Source organism: Peromyscus leucopus, chromosome 12 (assembly GCF_004664715.2).
Source record: "Peromyscus leucopus breed LL Stock chromosome 12, UCI_PerLeu_2.1, whole genome shotgun sequence".
In the NCBI taxonomy this organism is placed as follows: Eukaryota; Metazoa; Chordata; class Mammalia; order Rodentia; family Cricetidae; genus Peromyscus; species Peromyscus leucopus.
In genome coordinates this window covers 39,973,967-39,993,969 of record NC_051073.1, presented here as the reverse complement: position 1 = coordinate 39,993,969, position 20,003 = coordinate 39,973,967, and the positions used below count along the sequence as shown (strand labels likewise).

The 20,003-nt window shown below is 42.5% G+C and overlaps 1 protein-coding gene across 4 annotated transcripts in view; it reads right to left on the bottom strand.

Moving 5' to 3' along the window:
* The window catches only part of Cmss1 (cms1 ribosomal small subunit homolog), a 315,309-nt gene that overhangs the window by 25,439 nt on the left and 269,867 nt on the right, over positions 1-20,003 (bottom strand). For 3 of the 4 annotated variants that reach the window (XM_028867532.2, XM_037209675.1, XM_028867533.2), the window contains exon 2: positions 436-524. In XM_028867532.2, coding sequence (XP_028723365.1) covers positions 436-524 — 89 coding nt within the window. Of the gene's footprint in view, positions 1-435; positions 525-14,397; positions 14,500-20,003 lie in introns of those variants that run through there. The other variant, XM_037209674.1, reaches the window with a different exon arrangement.

Below are 20,003 nucleotides of genomic sequence, written 5' to 3'. Positions count from 1 at the left end.
AAACCACCACACATGGAAAACAGCTCAAGTCTCCGGCACGACACCCTGTTGTGAAGCCTGTTTTCGACTGTGGCCTTGTGGATGGATGCCATGATAGGACCCACACACAAGTCAACTTTCCCCACGAAAGACTGGCATCTAGCTCATATAGTACCTATAGCTGTTGTCAGCAAAGGATAAATGTGATCCCCTAGCTGTGTGGATACTGTCACAGGCCCTTCCATAGAAGTGATGGACAGGTGAAGCCACATCTTTCTGGCCCCTGCAATACATTAGAAGAAATACCCAGGAAGCCAGGCCTCACTGGTTTACAGTTAGGAAAATATGGCCTTTCAAGAGGCAAAGAGAGTAAAAGCTTCCCCAACCCAGCAATAGTTGATGTTAGCGTCGAGAAAATTCTGTAGCATGGCTACACATGCTCACAATGACTGTTACCTGTTTGGTTTTCTTTGCTGGCTTAGGAGCTGGAGCGGTGTCCTGCTGCGTCATTTCTGGGTCTCCTCCTTCCTCACCATCTGATGGCTCTGAAAGGAGATACGAAGTTCAGAAGTTAAAGAGCGCCTCTTCCATTCAGTGCAACCTTGGTAGTCCTGGCTTTCGTTAGAAGGTGACTTGAATGGAAATTATCGAAGTTGGAGACTGATTTAAGCACTCAGATGCTAGTCTTGAAAAACTAAAGATCACTAGAGAACATTTAATTACGTGTTACAGTTTGAGTCTGAAATGTCCCCTATGGTGTGATTAAGAAATGGTCCAACAAGGGGTGGGGTGGGGGTAGGATGTGGATGTATTTAGTCCCAGCCTTCAGGAGGCAGAAGAAGAAGGATATTTATGAGTTCAAGGCCAGCCTGGTCTACATTGCATAGTGAATTCCAGGATAGCCAGGACTACATAGAGAGACCCTGTTTCCAAAGAAGACCCAAACCAACCAAACCAAAGCAAACCAAACCAAAACCAAATCGAAACAAAAGGATGTGGTAGTGCAACTTCTAGAAATTGGGGCTCAATCTTTGAAATTACCACATGATTTCTAGACTTCAACTTGTAGATTAGCACAGAATTTTATTCTGCTCATGGATTGTGAGATGGCATCAAATACATATTAGGTTTCCTATCTACCTGAGCCATACACTTTCTGGGAATATGCTTAAGTGTCCAAAGTATTCAGCTCAGGGTTAGTCTGGAATTAAAAACCATCCCTTATTTACATTTTTGAAGATTTATTTTATGTATAGGAGTGTGGTTTTTTTTTGTCTGCATGTATATATGTGCACCATGTGCATGTCTGGTGTCCCAGGAGGTTAGAAAAAGGGCAGATATCCTGTAACTGGAGTTATGGATGGTATAAGCTGTCATGTGGGTGCTGAGAACTGAACCCATGTCATCTGCAAGAGCAGTAAATGACAGCTGAGTCATCTCTCTAGCCCCTAGTCCTTATGAAAATGTTAAATTTCCTTCTTTTTTTTTTTTCTTTCCTCGAGACAGGGTTTCTCTGTGTAACAACCTTGGCTGTCCTGGAACCCGCTTTGTAGACCAGGCTGGCCTTGAACTCATAGAAACCTACCTGCATCTGCCTCCCAACTGCTGGGATTAAAGACATACACCAGCATGCCTGCCTCTAAAAAGGTTAAATATGTAATACAACTATTTTCATATACTACTGTTAGCTTTAACAGTAACTTTAAGATAAAAAGAATGACCTACATATAAATAGAGAGAAGAAAAGCTTTGGCCTCTAGTTTCTCCATTCCCTAGAATTTGCTAGCTGCAAAATATAGTCTATATTTGGCTAATCTAGTTGAAAATAGGTAACATACTTAAAAGACTCTATGCCCATGAGAAACATTTAAAATATCTTATTAATCAAATACTCTGAATCTCAGTTACTTCTTATTCCAAAAATTATTTCATCTTTTGAAACTTTTCACATAAAATGAGATCATCTTGTCACTGTGGCTTGAACACATTAGCTGTTTCCTTAGTCTGACATTTTTTTGGTTCCAAAAGAGGAAACTGCTCCCCTGAAGTAAGGATGGTGGTTCTGTGATTTCCATTAAGAGAACAGTGCAAGAAAAGTATAGCAGTCCAAGCTAGCCAGTTCTTCAGGGCTGCTGGGAGTGAGGTGACGCCAGGCCTGTCCCACTCAGTCCCAGTGGGTCATTCAGCCTGTGAAGCAGAGGCACCAAGACAGGATTGCATTTCTTCAACTCCCTGAGGACTGTTTAAAAACCACATGGCCAGATGGGATTGGCTGAATTTTTCCGAAAGAGGAGGCAAGGACAACGTCCTTTTCCGACCCATGGCAACAGTATCAATTACAAACAGAAGGCTGCTCAGTTTTCTCTCAGCGTTTGCCTTTATCTCTATACAAATATCTAAAGTCCAATTTCCCAGCATTGAGGCTTTGAGAGGGATGCTGACAATGAAATCATACAGTCAACTGCTCTTTAGAAGTTTGTGAATGAATGATATTTAAATCACAACCTCAACCTATTCTTACTGTGATGGCTATCCTTGGTTGTCAACCTGACTACATCTGGAATTAACTAAATCCCAAGCAGCTGGGTACACTGTGAGGGATTTTTCTTAATTAAAGCACTTGCAGAGGAAGACCCACTTTTAATCCAGGTCTTTTGAGAAGGGAAGGTCCACCTTTAATCTGGGCCACACCTTCTGGTGGCAGATTACATAGAGGACAAGGAAGAAGGAAGCTTTTGCTCTTTGCCTGCTGTCTCTTGCTGCCAAGCTCATTCCTTCACTGGCACTAGAGCCTGCTTTTTTGGTATTCTGGCATATACTGAAGATCAGCTGGGACATATAGGCTCATGGGCTGAACTGGATTCTTGAGCTTTCTGTTGGTACACAGCCATTGTTAAAATAGTTGGACCACAGCCTGTAAGTCACTCTAATACATTCCATACATATTTATTAGAACTTATTTTCCATATTGTCTTGCACAAGAATCTGCACACTTTAGGTAAACGATCATCCAGAGAGTGGGTGATTGGTGCAGAGTAGTTGTGCTAGTTATGGTTTCTTATCACTGTGATAAAAACACTATGAACAAAAGCAACTTGGGGAGAAAGGGGTTTATTTCAGCTTATAGTCGTAGTTCCTTGAGTCAGGAACAGGAAGCCAGGGCAGGAACTCGTGTCAGGAACCTATGGCAGGAACTAAAGGAGAGGCCATGGAGGGACACTGCTCACTGGCTTGCTCCTATGGCTTAACCAGCTTGTTTTCTTACACAACTCAAGACCATACACCCAGAGTGGCACCACCCACAGTTAGATGGGCCTTCCTACATCAACCATTAATGAAGAAAATGCCCCACAGATATCCCCACAGGGCAACCTGATGGAGGCATTTTCTCAATTGACCTCTTCCCAGATAACCCTAGTTTTTTTCAAGTTGATATAAAAACTAGTTAGCACAGCACTTATGACCACTGTTGGTTTTGCTCAAATCTGCTATTGTGCATAAGAAGTCTAAAGTAGAGTGAAAGCAAGTAATTGTGTCCTGATAAAGTTTACAGTGACATTTTTACTGGATTTGGCCATCAGCCTTAGTTTGCAAAACATTGACTTACTACATGTTAGTTAAAAATAAGAAGAGGTTTCAAGGTTTGTAAAGCATAGTTTCTAACTGTTTGATAGGAACACCTATATATGATCATAGATAAATTTGTTTTGATTTTTGTTTGTTTGTTTGAGCCAGGGTCTTGTTATACAGACCAGGCTGGCCTCTAACTCACCATCTCCCTGCCTTAGGGTCTCTCTGGGCTCTATTCATTCTCTCTCTCTTTCTCTCTCTCTCTCTCTCTCTCTCTCTCTCTCTCTCTCTCTCTCTCTCCATCCATCCATCCATCCATCCATTTATTGTGCATGATTTTTGCCTGCATATGAATGGGCATGATGTGCATGCCTGGTGCCCTTGGAGGTCGGAGGAGGGCATCAAGTCCCCTGGAACTGTAGTTACAAATGGGTTTGAGCTGCCATGTGGGTGCTAGAAAGAGAACCCAGGTCCTCTGCAAGAGCAACGAGTGCTTTTAACTACTGAAAACCTCGAAAGGCCCCTGCCTTAGTCTCCAGAGGGTGGCAAATTTGTGTTTTTTAGAACTTTTCTACTTATGAACACTTATCTCTTAATCACTTACATATATATGAACATCTCCTCACTCCATTTTGAACTTGTTGGTTTTTAATAGTAATTCTAACAACTTTTTAACTTGCATACAACCTAAGTACACTGGCACACAACAGTTCAGGGACTTTTAATGGCTTCCTGTTCAATTGCTCCCATATAACTATGTTCTGACTCTCTTTTCACCTGGGGAGTAGTAAGGGTTCTTCTGTATTTCTAAAAGTGTTTGGCTGTTCTCTGGGAAAGCTATATCATATAAACTGAAAAGTCATGCTGCATATAGAGCCTTAAACGCTCTACAGAGTTTCGCTACAATTACTCATCCCTTGGAGCCAGATTGTTTGACTTGGCCAGGAGAACCAGGGCTCAGAACTCTCTTCAAGAACCTTGTTCCCAGCTCATTAAGAGACTCCCACCAGCATCACTAAGCAAGCACACGTTCCCACACTCCAGCCATGCAGGACACAGTGAGGGGCGGGGAGGATGAGGCAGCGAGGAGGAGTCATGTTACAGAAGCGGCAGTGAGAGGTAGTGCCATAAAGGAGGTGCCATGTTTTAATTGCTTCTGTACATCCATAGGACAGTTACTACAGATACACTGTGACTAAGAGTAGGCTTTGCGGCACGTAGGCCACCTCAACAAAGAATCATTTTATCTGTAAGTGCATCTCACTCAGGCTATTCAGGAAACACAGTGTCTTTGAACTTTACTATCTCTTACCACCTCCTACCATCTTACCTCTTCCCTTAAGTTAGAAAGACCTGAAAGCAGAATTAAGGCTGTCCTAGGGCTGTCTTAGGACTATAGAGGGCACCTCCAACGTTCCAAGAAAAAGAAAATGAGGGAGAAAGACACGGGGGAAATGGAGACCCGGGGGAGGAGGTGGAGGAAGAGCCAGGAACTCAAGCCCAAGTCTATCAAGCTAGCACATGGCATCCGGCCACTGGGACAGGCTGTTCAAGAGTCTTGCCATGCCTGGTCATGTCGGTTTAAGGCCAATGTGTCAGGATATTGGAGCCCCCAAAGTCTTCTGAACGTTTACACTAATTTATCAGGCTTCATACTGGAATAGCTTTTGCCATTCTGTGCTCCACCCCAATGGCTCTTACATTTTCTCTATTGTCTTGATATTCTCTTATATACAGCAAGGAACTGGGCTAGATTCTTCTTTATCTCTTAAGTTCCTGAGGGTCCCTTCTTCTTCCAAAAGACCTGACTGAAGAAATGTTTTAGGACAAAGCTCTGAGCCAGTACGCTGGAATGCAGTATCTGTTGGTCTTTTGAACTTGGGGCTATTCAGAATGGGGAGTGGGGGCCATTCCTTCCCCCCATTTATTTTGCCATTTCTAATGGCAACAGCCACAATTTCCTCCACGTTCCAATAACGGTTCTATTTTCAGTCTGGGATGTCCCTAGCAACAGATTCAGAGTTTTGCTTACAAAATATGCTGCACGTTCCCACAGGAAACTTTAAAGCCAAGAATTTGGAGCAGGATGGCAACACATGAGATGAAGTTGCTTTCTGGGCCCTGACATTCTGAGAGAGGTAGAGTGTTCACAGCAACAAGAGCACCTCGGAGAGAACTTGGCTGAAGAAAGTCTGAGTTGGGGAAATGCTCATGTTCCTCCTGCCACTTTTAAGTCAGTTGAGTTAAATCTTATTATCTAAAAAGGCTGACAGCTCTAGTTTAGTAATACCTATGTATTTCTTTAAAAAACAAAATTGAAGATGAACTCTAGGGTGGTAGCACATGCCTTTGGTCCTAGTACTTGGGAGGCAGAGGCAGATAGTATTGCTGTGAGTTCTAGGCCAGCCTGGTCTACACAGAGTTCTAGGACAGCCCGGGCTGCATAGAGGAACCCTTCCACAGACAAACAAACAAACAAACAAACATACATATGTTTATTTTCTACGTCTGTGTGTGTTCGCTTATCTGTACACGCACCCCATGTGTGCAGAGGCCTGTGGAGCCCAGAAGAGCCAAGAGATGGACCGTCTGTGAGCCAACACTTGGTGTGGGTGCTGGAATGGGAGCTCGGGTCCCTGCAAGAGCAGCACGTGCTCTAAGCCACGGAGCCGTCTCTGCTGCTCGCCCAGTGTCCTTCTTTAAAACGCCCACAGAAAAAGTTCCGTGTGAATCACGAGCCTATGCCAGGGCCACAGCATCCTCACTTCACCTGTGAACTCTCCTGCTTCCACCCGGCCTCAGTGGCAGCGGGAAGAGCCTTCAATGCCCCAAACCAGGGGCTCAGGACTCGGCTACCTTTGTGACAAACACTGGGAGTAGGTCACACAGGAATCAGGCAACAGTTTTCCAGGGAAAACTTCTTTCTGTCCTGCAATAAAGCATCCCCCACCTACTTTCTTTTTCGCTTAAGGAAAAAAAGATGAGTTGGCTTGTGACATGGATCCAACTTCAGCACCGCATGTTCATGTTCCTTTCTAGTCTGCTTTATCCTGAGATAACTGCACATTTAGTTCCAATTGCCGAACTGTGAACTAGGCTGTGAAAGACAGTGGTAGCATTCTGTGCCTCAGTGTTTTCCCAGAGTTTACCCGGTTAGTATATCTGGTGCATCTGGAAGCACTGTAGAAACTCTCCATTCCTAGATGAGAGAGCAAGTAACAATGGCAATTCTTATATAATCCTTATTTTTATACAGGACGCTTCCAAATGCTCTAAGCAAATTAATTCAACCCTCGTTTGAATCTTAAGAGTAGGGGCTACTGTGATTACTGCCCACTTTACAGAGTTGGAAACTGAGGCAAGGTTGATGACAAGAGTGCCAGGCTTTAGAGCCAGGCAGTATGGATTCAAAGCTCTACCCATGATGCAAAATTGCCCCATTAAGTTGGAAAGTCAATTAAGCGCCTTTCTGGTGGTATGGTTGTCTATGGGATTTGAGCACAGCTTAGAATAGCCATGTATGTTATTTTTAACGAGAACTCATCTAACCGAGGGAGAAGGTGCTGCATGTAGCAACCAGTTCCTCTCTTCCCTAAAACTCCAAACCAACAAGTCAGTACCTTTTCCCTTATTCCCTGTTTTATCTGTGCAGGAAAACAGCTGCTTCATGTCGTCACCATATAGTTTAGTGTCTGTGTCCCACAAGGACTCATTTGCATGTTACTATGGGTTACTACTGCATAGGTGAAGGAACAGTGATGAGAACATCCTCGGGGCTATTTGATCCCTAATAAACATCTCTGAAGAATGCCTCATAAATTAATTATTGTGTTCACACAGTTTCGTGCATGTGTGCGAGTGTGAGTGTGAGAGTCTGAGTGTGTGTGTGTGTGTGCACTCGAGTGCACCAGAGATTGTTGGTGCACCTTGACTGTTGTTATCTGTCTGTTCTTTGGAGACAGGGTCTCCTGTCAAACCTGAGATCACCGAGGAGGCTATGCTAGGAAGCCCGTGAACTCCTGTCTCGGTCCACACCTCCGGGCTCTGAGGTTACAGACAGACGCCACCATCCCCGCTACGTCACCACACCCGGCTTTTTACACGGGCATGGGGGATCTAACTCAGGCTCCCCTGCTTGCATTGTGTGCACTTTACTGACTGGGCCGTCTCCCCGGCCTCTGCAGGACACCTTCTAATGGCTCCCAGAACAGTGCTCTGGGTGGCTGTTTTAAGAGGTGTCAGGACAGAGGAGGGATGGGAGGACACTAGGAAGTCTAAGGTTTTTAGTTCCAACTTTTATGATTTGGGGCAAATCACTTACTTTATGCTACAGCTTTCTCATTTGTCGACTGGTGAAGTCATACTTCTGTGAGTTATGATTCTCTTTTGGTTTATGCTAAGTTCTCTTGGAAAGGTATACACCATGGCCATGTCAAAATTTCCACAGTGTGGAAGCACCGAAGGAAAGGGTAACGTCTTAAAAAATACAGGTGACTGTGGCTCTTTATGTGGGTCTGCAAGTTATGCAATTTTTCCTAAGAGAAATTTCATAAGGAAGACACGGGAGTCTGGAGTCAGCCTTGCAGCCCAGTGTCACAATGTTTAATCTCAGGGAAGAGACAGAATACCGTGGAAGGCACAATTCTGTTAGGATTGCCTTTGGCTCTCCCCAGAGACTCCACCGTCCGCTGATTACTGACTGCATACCCTCACGTGTCTTGCAAATCCATAAATACTCATGCTCCCCATAGGAAAGGCCCTTTCTTAGGGCTCAGGACAACGTGCTTTTCTGTTTGGCCCTTAGAGTTTCCTACTGCTAAACTGGCTTAAGGACATCAGGCTACCAGCTCACTGTCAAGTCCAGGCTAAGAGGGTTTATATTTAGAATGTTCCAGAACCTCAGTTCCTTAGTCTGATGATGGCGTGGGATAAAGCAACATGGAACAGCCTAACGGAATAGATAAGATGGTCTAAAATCTAACTCCATTTGTAAATCAAGTTAGATGGAGGGTTCTTTGTTCAAAAATTAATTTAAATTTATAAAGAACATGTAAATAAAAAACATCACTTAGTGAAATTTTAAATAACATTGTTTACCACTTTTCCTAATACAACGTGAGGACATAATGTGAGGCTGGAGAGGCGGCTCTGCAGTTAAGAGCACTGGCTGCTCTTGCAGAGGTCATGAGTTCAATTCCCAGCACCTACACGGGCAGCTCACACCTGTCTGTAACTCCAGTTCCCAGGGTTTCTGCCACCCTCACACAGACATACATGCAGATAAAACCTCAATGAACATAAAAGAAAAATATTTTATATATTTAAAGAACATAATGTATTAATTACAGATATTACAGAAAATATAGAAAATTTAAAAGAAACAAAAATTTGGTCCCACTATATAAAGATGGTTTATTATAAAACAAAATTTTAATTTTGATGCATTTGCTTCCACATTTTGTTCTTGCGCTGTGTACGTAAGCATGTGTGTATTCACATATACATACTCAATTTTACATACCTAGAATTATGTACTATATATAAACACTTGACCCGTTAATATTGTATGTGAACATTTTCCTATGCCACTAAATAGTTTTTTGTTGTTTTGTAGAAAGGATCCTCTTTTGTTGTCAGGATGGCTTTGAACTCATGATCCTCCTACTTCAGTGTCACACATTCTGGGACCGATGAAATCAGACTATGTCCAGCTCTAAGTCACTTCACATTGTGTCACATGGTGTCTCTTTTCAAAGCTGTACACTGCCCCGAGACACTCCATTTTACATGCCATGTTTAACTTATGGTGAGTGAAAAACAGGTAGGGGGCAGACAGTTGAGAGCTCTAGACGGTCCAAGAGGCTTCAGGCTCATTTTAAAGTCCCACCGCTGAGATGGTCTACTCAAATTATTGTGTCTACTGATTTGACTATTTGGTAGTGGTTCTGCCCTTGCCTCTAGGCCTCCACAGTTTTGCACTTTGCCTGGGCAGCTGAACTTGACTTGGAAGTTCAGCTCAACTCTGACCATATGGCTTGACTTTGCAGACTGATGAAGGTTTGTTATGTAAGTCCATGGAAATGGAAATCCTCTTTGCATCTCTATTAGCTTTCTGCTGCCTTCAAGAAGGCCTTTCGGAAACCCCTTGAACTCTGCTGTGGCCTATTGTAGCCATTCTGTAACACACACACTAACACACACACACACACACACACACACACACACACACACACACGGAGGGAGGGAAAGAGGGAGAGAGAGTTGTGATCTAAGAGTTAAATATTAGTAGTTATAATCAAAACAAGGAACCTGCATTTTTCAAAGGCCAACTACTGAGGGAAATCAGGACTACCTAGCAAATCATGGCTGAGAACACCAATACAGCTTATAAGTTTATAGTTAGCCAATAAATTCTGACATTGTAGAAAGTTACAATCATGTCTGTTTCTGCTCATGATAGTGTGCCACTACATTTAGTTCCTTGAATATTATCTGTATTCTCATAAAAGATTTTTAGAAGGAAAAATACATTGTACAAGACATGAATTTTAAAAAATAATACCTTAATTTCTATTTCCTAGAAGATCTGAGTCAACTTATGATTAACATTGCAAAGTATTAACCATCTTATCATAACCCAGCAAACAGTGGGCATTATATTCTTTATACTACTAACCAGTAAAAACGACATATTTTAATTTGATTAGAAGCAAGGCTCAGCATTTTTCTTGTTTTAATAGTCATGTGCATTTTTACATGAGTAGAAATTCTTAACCTTTGCTCATTTGTCAAGGAGATTTCAGTGTTTTCAGTACCTATTTGTTGAAGTCTTTTAATGTCAGAGTTAAATTTTAAATGTTTCATTTTTATTTTTAAATTATTTTGGATGTATAGATATTTAACCTATATTAAGATCAAATAATCATGTATTTTCATTGCAATTCTACTTGGAAAATTCCCTCATTCCAAAGCAGGTAACTTTATCTATTGGGGGTGTGTGTGTTCTAACCTGAGGCCTTGGGCTATCCTCAGTCAAGGACAGCTATAAATGGGCCCAAGAAAAAGTCATAAACTTTCTTAAAATGCTGTCAATATTTTCTCAATTTTCTTTTTTAACTTGAGCATACTAGGCATCTTCTACCAATGAACTACATTCTCAGACTTGTTTTCACTTTTAATTGTGAGACATGGTCTCACTAAGTGCCCAGGCTGTCTCTGAACTCATTCCATGGCCCAGAAAGGCCTTGACTCTGTTATGCCCTTGCCTCAGTCTCCTGAGTATCTGGACTTCTAAGTCTAAGCCCCCAGGTTTAGCTTTTCTTGAGATATTTTATGTGGCTGCAGGTATATTAGTATATACAGGCATACAAATGAAACATTTACTGATAATAAGTCATAAACATCTTTATTTTAAAACAATTCTTTGGTGTATATGTATAATTCTCACCACTTATTAAAAACAAATTTTCATACTAGTTAGATGATGTGCTGGTTTACTTGTATATTAAGAATTAAATTTTGGGACTAGAGAGATGGCTCCAAGGTTAAGAGCACTTGTTGCTCTTGCAGAGGACCTGGGTTCAGTTCCCCTTGGTGGCTCATGACCATCTGTGACTCCAGTTTCAGAGAATCCAATACCCTCTTCTGACCTTTGCAGGCACTAGACATGAACAGGGTGCACATATATACACACAGACAGGCAAAACACTCATTTTTCACAAAACAAGACAAATAAGTATTTTTAAATGAAGAATGAAAATTGTCTGAATATTTGATACTGCAAGACACACATCTTCAACATTTTCCAGAGTTGGTTGCTATTTTAACTTTATAGTTATCAATGGCTGAGAATTCTGCTCCATATAAATACATAGTATAAAATAATAAAAGTACGATTAGGGCCATTTTAGGAAGCTGGAATCCTGTCCTAATCCTAAGTCAAAATTCACTTAACAATTTTGTAAGAGCACAAAGTTAGCAAGTCAAGAAGGAATGTTAAAAATTCAGTATTTCAAAATAATTTGGTGCAAAGATACATTAACCTGATACTTCTGTGCTGAGAAAGCTGGTGGGAAACGGACAAGTCTTTGTTCACTATATTTCTTTGAGGACAGAAAACCTGGTATTACAGTAGGAACACTACTTTGGAACATACAGTAATGTCAAACATGAGCAGGAATGTTTCAGGCAGCATTTATTTTGTAGCATGAAGGCATGAGCAGGGCAAACCAAGGCTGCAGTTAATTGTGAGGTGCAGCATGGGTGTACACCACCAGATGCACCTCATATTTACCGAGGCAGGGATACCTCAAATTCATCATGTGTTTGGTTCTGCGTTAACTTTTGGTCACTGCACATTCAAAAGCCTAGTGCTACTGACAATTCTTTTGAAATCCCTGGGTGGAGTTATACGTCCCTAGAGTGGGCTACAACCCTCAGTTTAAGAAGCTGTGAATTAGAATACTCACCACACTGTAGCTGTCTTCCCTGAACTGGGGGCGGGGCAGAGCATCCTATCATCCTTGCATATTATACAAGTAACAGTATAGAATCTGGGAGGTATTTTCCATCAACATTTGCTAAAACCCATCAAGAACTGACCCCATAATGTGAGTCAGTGGTTAAAGTTTGTGTGCTACATGGGAGCAGGCATTATGTCCGGTTGAGCTCTTCAGTAGCCACCAAAACAGACTATAGGGGAGACCTTATGGCCTGTACAGTACACTCAAACAGCTTGTAGAATTAATCATTATTTCCCAACTGTGAGGGGAATTCAAGTCCAGGAAATCCACAATTTCGGGACCAAGTAATATTGAAGACTTCAAAATAGAGCTGTCCAGTGTGATCTATAAAACAGAACACACTTTACAGGAACCAAGAAACAGCTGTTTCCCCGTTTCTGTTTTAAAAGGGGAAGCAGGCTATAGGGCTCAAGGGTATATCCTCAGCACATGGAGGAAATTTATTTGCTTAGAGAAATGTGACATGGAGCTGGCAAAGGGCTTGGTTTGCAGGAGATAATGTCCTGGTGGGTGAAATTAAGAGGATAAGAAGGCTATACAGACTCACTTCAGCACTGTGATTAATGAGAAAGGAAACACCAATAAACACAGGAGGAAGAAAAAGAAAAGAAAGTTGAAACTAGAGAGAATGTATGTACTCAAGGGAAGGCATGTGCTGTAAGAAGCCAGTATTGCTTACAGTAATAATGACTTTAGTTAAACAGATTTTAGGTGAAGATGACACTGATCTAGACAAAAGTAAAGAACTGAAGCCTGTCAACAGTAGCAGCATGAATATTGAATTTCTCCCTACAGTGGAAGGGATTTTTACAACATTAACAGTATCTGGAAAACACATTAAGACTCTAGGGGAGAATTTTAGAATGCTAGAATAGACTTAGAAACAGGTAACAGACAGAGAAGCATGTTTCAAATTTTCATTAAAATTTCATGTTTAAACTTAAATAGCAGCAATACTTTTGATATAACTAAGCATTTGTTGAGTTGAAAAGATTACACATTTTGTATGATTTACTGTATTCTCTCAAGTGGCAGTTGGCAGCCAGCATTCTTTTGTGTTTCTTAAAAGCACACAATCATTATTATTTGGGGAAAATGACCTAATTCTTTATTTAACATAGTAAAGTTAATGTTGGTTTCCTTCAACTCTGTACTTCTCTTCTCTCCTTCCTATGACTTATGACAAAAGTATTCACTGTGGCCATATGGGTATGAATTCATTCATCCCTCAGATACTGAATGGGCACCTGTTCCATACCCAGTATTCTGCTGTGTCTCAAGGTAGCAAGATAAATAAGGTTCGGTTCTTACTCTGAGAAACTGACAGCAGACTGGAAAAGGCAGGTATGTGTGAACAATTCAAATGTGATGTGAGACCACAGTGATGGAGAACGGACGTAAGACTGGCAGGAGTCTGGGGTTGGGTTGACTAAAAGGAAGTACCGAGAGTCATCTAAGTTGGGGGACTGTATGCATCCTGTTCATTGAAATCCAGAAGTCTATATACAAAAGGAAAGGTAAGGTATTGTGTGACGATTTGAAAGTTAAAGCATACGGTGTAGGAGATGCTTAGGAGCAGAGGGTTGGATGTCAACAAGGGCATCTTCACACGATGATGGTAAAGGAAGAACTACTGCCAGATGAAGCAACATGCCTGAACGTGAGTACACTGTCCAGTGAAAGCAGAGAAAATGAAGTGTGTCCTGTATGACGGCGTCTGTAGGCATGTCTAGAGTAGGCAACATTAACTTCTGATGACAGTTGACTTTGGGGTGGGAGGACAGGGTAGGACTGACTGGGAAGGATCATAGGGAATTTTCAAGAATGATAGGGTGTGAAGAAATGTAGGCTGTGTTCAAATCTGTCTGGCTAGCAAACTTGTTAAATGTAAATGATATCTCAATCAAAATATGACCTCAGCTATCTTGGCTTATTTCTTACAGTACAGATTTCCTAATGGTGTTTAAGTGAAAAAGAAAGAAAGAAAGAAAGAAAGAAAAAAAGAAAGAAAGAAAGAAAGAAAGAAAGGAAGGAAGGAAGGAAGGAAGGAAGGAAGAAAGAAAGAAAGAAAGCCTCTCTACCATGTTTTTATGATAAACTGGAGTTTCTTTTGTGTTCTTAAAGAAATAAACATAATAACCAGTAATGAATTTCCTCAATGATAAGTCTTATGGAAACACAGCGTGTGAGTTTGCAGCAGCCGAGCTCGGCATTCGTAGTTCACTCCTCTCACCCTCTGCCCAACTTTTCTTTTTTTCATTTTCTGCCAAAGAGTTCACAGCAATGGCAAGGAAACAGTAGTGTCCTTAGAAGTGTATTTGCTTACCTAAGGATCTCAACCACGTCAGCTCAGGTCTCAATGCACAGTCCCTTCCTCTGACGAGCCGCTCTGAGGTCGGTGTGCACATGAGTTTGGTTTTTAGATCATTGTTCTAGTATACAAGAGAATTCACATTGTCACGTTTTAAAGAACACGAACTAGTCCACCATCTCTTTAAAGTCAGGTGGCAACCGCCATCGATGAGAAGGAAAGCAGGTTGGGACCTCAACGATGAACTTGCTAGCTTCTGAAGCGGTTCCCAGACTTGAGGTGTGTGCAATGTCTCTTTCCACAGACGGCAGCCCAGGCACAAATAAATCTTCCCAGGAACATTTTACCTTACTTTTCAGTTATTTTAACTTGGTGATTAGAACTTGGTGGAAAAGGTTAACATGACCTTTTACATCATAGGCTCCACATGGTGATTGCTTTTAACATAGAGAAGCATTCCCTAGCACCATTTTCTGAGTTGTACACCAAGCCCTAGGGCCAGAGTTTATTTATATTGGCTACTTTATACCTTCTCACTCACCCCTCCAGTTTCCCTTACCTTCATGCCAAAAAGCAGACACAGAGTTTTTCCTTTTTATAATTTACTATGTTGAACATACATCCAAGTCAGGATGCCCCTTTCATCCACAGGAAGAGTCTGGGGCCACCTGACTCATTGACAGGACAAGCACAAAAATAGAAAAGGCAGCTTGGCTAAAAAGGAGAGACCAGTGGAAACTCTGAAGGCAGCACACATCTAAGGAGCTATGTCATATGAAATTAATTCTGAAGTCAGCGATTAGAGTCAGGTTACAATCCAACTATAATTCTGCTGCTAATTACTCAACCCATTGCAACACTTATTTCATTGAGAGACACTTCTAAGGGTGGGCTGGGGGCAGAAGGAAGGAAGGAGACAGCCAGATAAATGGCAACTCTTTCCTTTTACAAACAGACATGCCTAACAGGCTCCTAACTGAAATGATTCCTTCTTGCTCGAGTGAGAGATCATAGGTGAGTCTCCCCTTTGCAGCAAAACAAGACACGTCAGACCGCAGCTCTTTAGCAAATCTCAAAAGATCACTGAAGAAATCATTTGGTTTATGTGGCAGCATAAGAAGCACTGAGGAGAGATGTCTACAAAAGCCTTCTCCACACAGGAAAGAGGGAGGGGATCAACGGGGTGCTTTGAACAGTCCAGCTCTATGCATTCTGGACTTCTAAAGACTTCAAGGTTCAGAGAAACACTAAGAAAGAATGGCAATGGCCAGAGGGGAGCTGTCAAAAGAATGCCAAGTACTACGAACAGGGGCAGCTATAAATATAGGGAATGAGTTAAGACAACACGGAGCGAGTACCTGCCAGCTTGAGACTCGCACACATTCAACCATTCTAAACCATCACATCAGTGCACAAAAGACTACGGAGGACCACCACCTCATGGCCCCTCCAGGCAGGCGCTGTGCCACGGGCTGCTTGTCTGCTACCTCAGGGGTGTCATCCTCTCCCTTCCTGCACAGGTCCTAGGTGGCCCTTGCCACCCGGAGGGGTATACCCGATACTATCGCTCGCTATTGGCACTTGCACAACACCACTGAGTGGTGGGATCCGTGGGAAGAGACCCATTCTATGAACGGTTTGTTGCAGGGTTACATCACATGAGGCTGCTGAGGTCAAGGTCAGCAGTTGTGACCTGGGGATCACTGGAAAGGTCTGAGCTTCTCAGGTCTCGCTTTCTCTTACCATTTCTGTTCCCCACTTACTCTCCTCAAAAGAAAAGGAGGGGAGTAGTGACGCCTGAAGCTGAAGTGTACAACTCAATGGCCAGAAACCAGACCTGTCCCATGGAATCAAATCATCACAGTGTTGGTGACAGAGTTAGGACAGTTGAGAAACCAGCAACTAGTCCAATGTCTAATTTCAAGTTATTGTTGGGGCTGTGATTTCTCTCACCTTGCAGCTTTTATTTTGGAAAATCTCCAAAGCACACTTTTAGTCATACTTGTGTAATTGAAACATGAAAAAAAATGCAATGTTTCAGCCACATTAAATTCTAACCAGATGCTCTTAAAGTTTTTGCATGTACGCATCACCTTTTGCTCTAGCAGAGAGGGGTGGAAATGTGTCCATCAGAAACTGTAAATAACGCCTCTTAAGAGGCAACATAGCTTACTGACATACTGCATCTCCAAAGAGGAAGTCAAGAGGATCCCATTGACCTCTCTAATTCTCCCTTTCTCCTCAGAACATGAGGAATCCAAGCACCATCAAGTTAACACTTACTGAATGCCTTCTAAATGCCAGGGGCAGTGCTGAAGGGCAGTGGGGAGTTGGCAAGGATTTAATCAACCTGCAAACGGAAAATAACATCTGTCTAGGATTCTGGAAAAGAATGTTGGGACTAGGTTCCCACCCGGATGGCTAAGCACTAGTGGCAGTGTTTGCCCTTTCCTTTCATGAACAGGAAGCAGAGAGAGAAGTGGTTGGGGTGTTTAAAAGAAGAGCAGTGTCCCTGGGAAGAAAGCACTCTTCGCAAGGGAGATGCATCCCAAGCACACACATCCTCTCAGCACTTGGGAGGTGGAGGAAGAGGCAGGAGAGCGGAGAGCACAGGACATGTACCCTGCTTAACTTGAGGCCCATCTGGGATACGTGAGGCATGGTCTCAAACAAACCAACCTCACAAATAGTAACAGGTTGTCTTTAGGCTGTTAATTCCAATGTCACCATCCCTGCAACAAATCCAACCTGTTTGGCCTTCTGTAATCCCCTCCACTCTTAACATGAGTAAGCAAAGCATGTGTGTGTGGTGGGGGAGGTGGTGGTGGTGTAAGTATGGCTGGAAAACACGGAGCGGCACACTAGGCAAGCACTCTACCACTGGACTACAATCCCAGCCCTAAACTCTTTAAAAATGTAAATAGGATCACAAGACTGTTCTGATTAAAACTCCACAACATTGTGCTCCTGCAAGCAAATACCTATGTAAGAACTATCAGCTATTAGTCTTGGCTGTCAAACACTGTGCAACTTTTATGACAAGAGATTCAAATCTTATCTCCCCTATCGTGATGGCTCTTCTTGGTTGTCAACTTGACTACATCTAGAATTAACGAAAACCCAAGTGGCTAAGCACACTTGTTAGGGATTTTTTTTTCTTTAATTAAATCATTTGAAGTGGGAAGATCCACTTTTAATCCGGACCTTTTGAGGTAGGAAAACAGACCTTTAATCTGGGCCACATCTTCTGGTGGCAGCCTATATAAAGGACGTGGGAGAAAGAAGATTTTGTTCCTTGCCTGCTTGCTCTCACTCTCCCTGGCAAGTTCATACCTTCACTGACACCACAGAGCTTACATCTTCAGGATTCTGCCTATATTGAAGACCAGCTGAGACATTCAGCCTTGTGAACTGGACAACTATTGGATTGTTGGACCTTCTGTTAGTAGACAGCCACTGTTGGACTGTTAGCCATTCTAATAAATCCCCTTCATATATGTATGTATATCCATATACATATATAATTCATATATTATAGACACATTTATCCATCCACATATATGTATATGTACATATATACATTTACACACACACACACACACACACACACACACACACACTCATTCTATAAGTTCTGTTTCTCTAGTTCTGTTCCCTGACTAATACAGATTTTGGTACCAGAGTGGTTCTTGAGCAACAGAAGTATAAGCATTATTTTTATTTATTTAATAAATTTATTTTACATCCTAACCATAGTTTCTCCTCCCATTCCCTATCCCCCTTCCACCCCAGCTGCAATCCACTCCTCCTCCTGTTTCGTTCAGAAAGGGGCAGGCCTCCTATGGGTATCAGTAAAGTATGGCATATAAAGTTTCGATAAGACTAAGCACCTCCCCTTGTATTAAGGCTGGGCAAGGCAATCCAGTAATGAGGAATAGGTTCCCAAAAGCCAGCCAAAGCATTAGGGACAGCCCCACTCCCATTGTTAGGAGTCCCTCAAATAGACCAAGACTGTCACATATATGTAGAGGACTTAGGTCGATCCTATGCAAGCTCCCTGGTTATTGGTTCAGACTCTGTGAACTCCTATGAGCTCAGGTTGATTCTGTCGGTTTTCTTGTGATGTCCTTGACTCCTCTGGCTTCTATGACCCTTCCTCCCTCTCTTCAGTAGGATTCCATGAATTCAGCCTAATTTTGGCCGTGGGTCTTTGTTACAAGGAGTCTTAGCTGGGGTCATTCTTGTAGGTTTGTGGGAGTTTCCCTTGTATCAGGTTTCTACCTGTCCCTGAAAAGCGCTCCCCTCCTCAACCTCGAAATTCTTAAATTTCCAACATGACTTGTATGCTCACACAGGTTCTATTATAAATATCTGTGTGTGACATTTACACAATGGAGTATTACTCAGCTGTCAAAAACAATGACATCAGGAAATTTGAAGGCAAATGGATAGAACTAGTAAAAAATTATCCTGTGTGAGGTAACTCAGACCCAGAAAGACAAACATGGCATGTACTCACTCATGAGTGGGCATTAGCTATAAAGTAAAGGCTAACCATGCTACAATCCACAGACCCAGAGTGCCTGGGTAACAAGGAGGGTCCAAAGGGGGATGCATGGATCTCCCTGGGGGTGGGTGGGCATGGAAACTTGAGGGATTGGGTTGGGGTGTGTGTAGAGTGGGAGAGTACTGAAAGAGATGACTGGAAGGGGGGGGCATTTTGGGGTCAGGTAGAAACCAGATGCAAGGGAGTTCCAAGAGTCTACAAGGATGACCCAGGGTAAGACTCCTAGCAATACTGGATAGGTAGCCTGAACTGGCCACCCCCTGTGATCAGATTGGTGACTACCGCAATCGTCATCAGAGAGCCTTCATCTAGGAACTGATGGAAACAGACACAGAGGCCCACAGCCAAACATTAGGATGAGCTCAGGGAATCCTGCTGAAGAGTGATACTTTTTTTTTAAGTATCTAGAATAGGCTTTCCAATTTGCCAACATCTATACTTACCAGAGCCTCTTCTAGAATCTCAGAGGTTACGCCCATGGCGTGAACTATTTTACAAACTTAAGGAGTCCAGCAGTGTGAGGCATGCAGAGATATTGCCTCTGAGGTGAATGATAAGTTATTGTACCTGGCCCCTCCTACCACTAAGAAAGGAGCACCATGTTTAGTGGGCCTATTTGGATTATGGACACAGCACATTCCTCATTTGGGTGTGTTACTCTGGGCTATATACCAATTGAATTGGAAAGCTGCTAGTTTTGAGTGGGGCCTGGAACAGGGGAAGACTCTTTAACAGGTCCAGGCTGCTGGGCAGGCTGCTCTAGCACTTAGACCATACAATCCATCTGACCCGATGGTACTTGAGATATCAGTGGCAGGTAGGGATGCTGTTTGTAGCCTTTGGCAGGCCTTTATAGGTGAATCAAAGAAGAGACCTTTGGGATTTTGTAGCAAAGCTCTACCAACATCTCTACAGACAACTCTGAACTCATTGAGAACAAACTCTTGATCTGATATCGGGTCTTAGTGGAAACAGATCATTTGACAATGGGTCACTAAGTTACGTGTGATCTGAGCTGCCTATCACGAGCTGTGTGTTATCTGACCCATCAAGT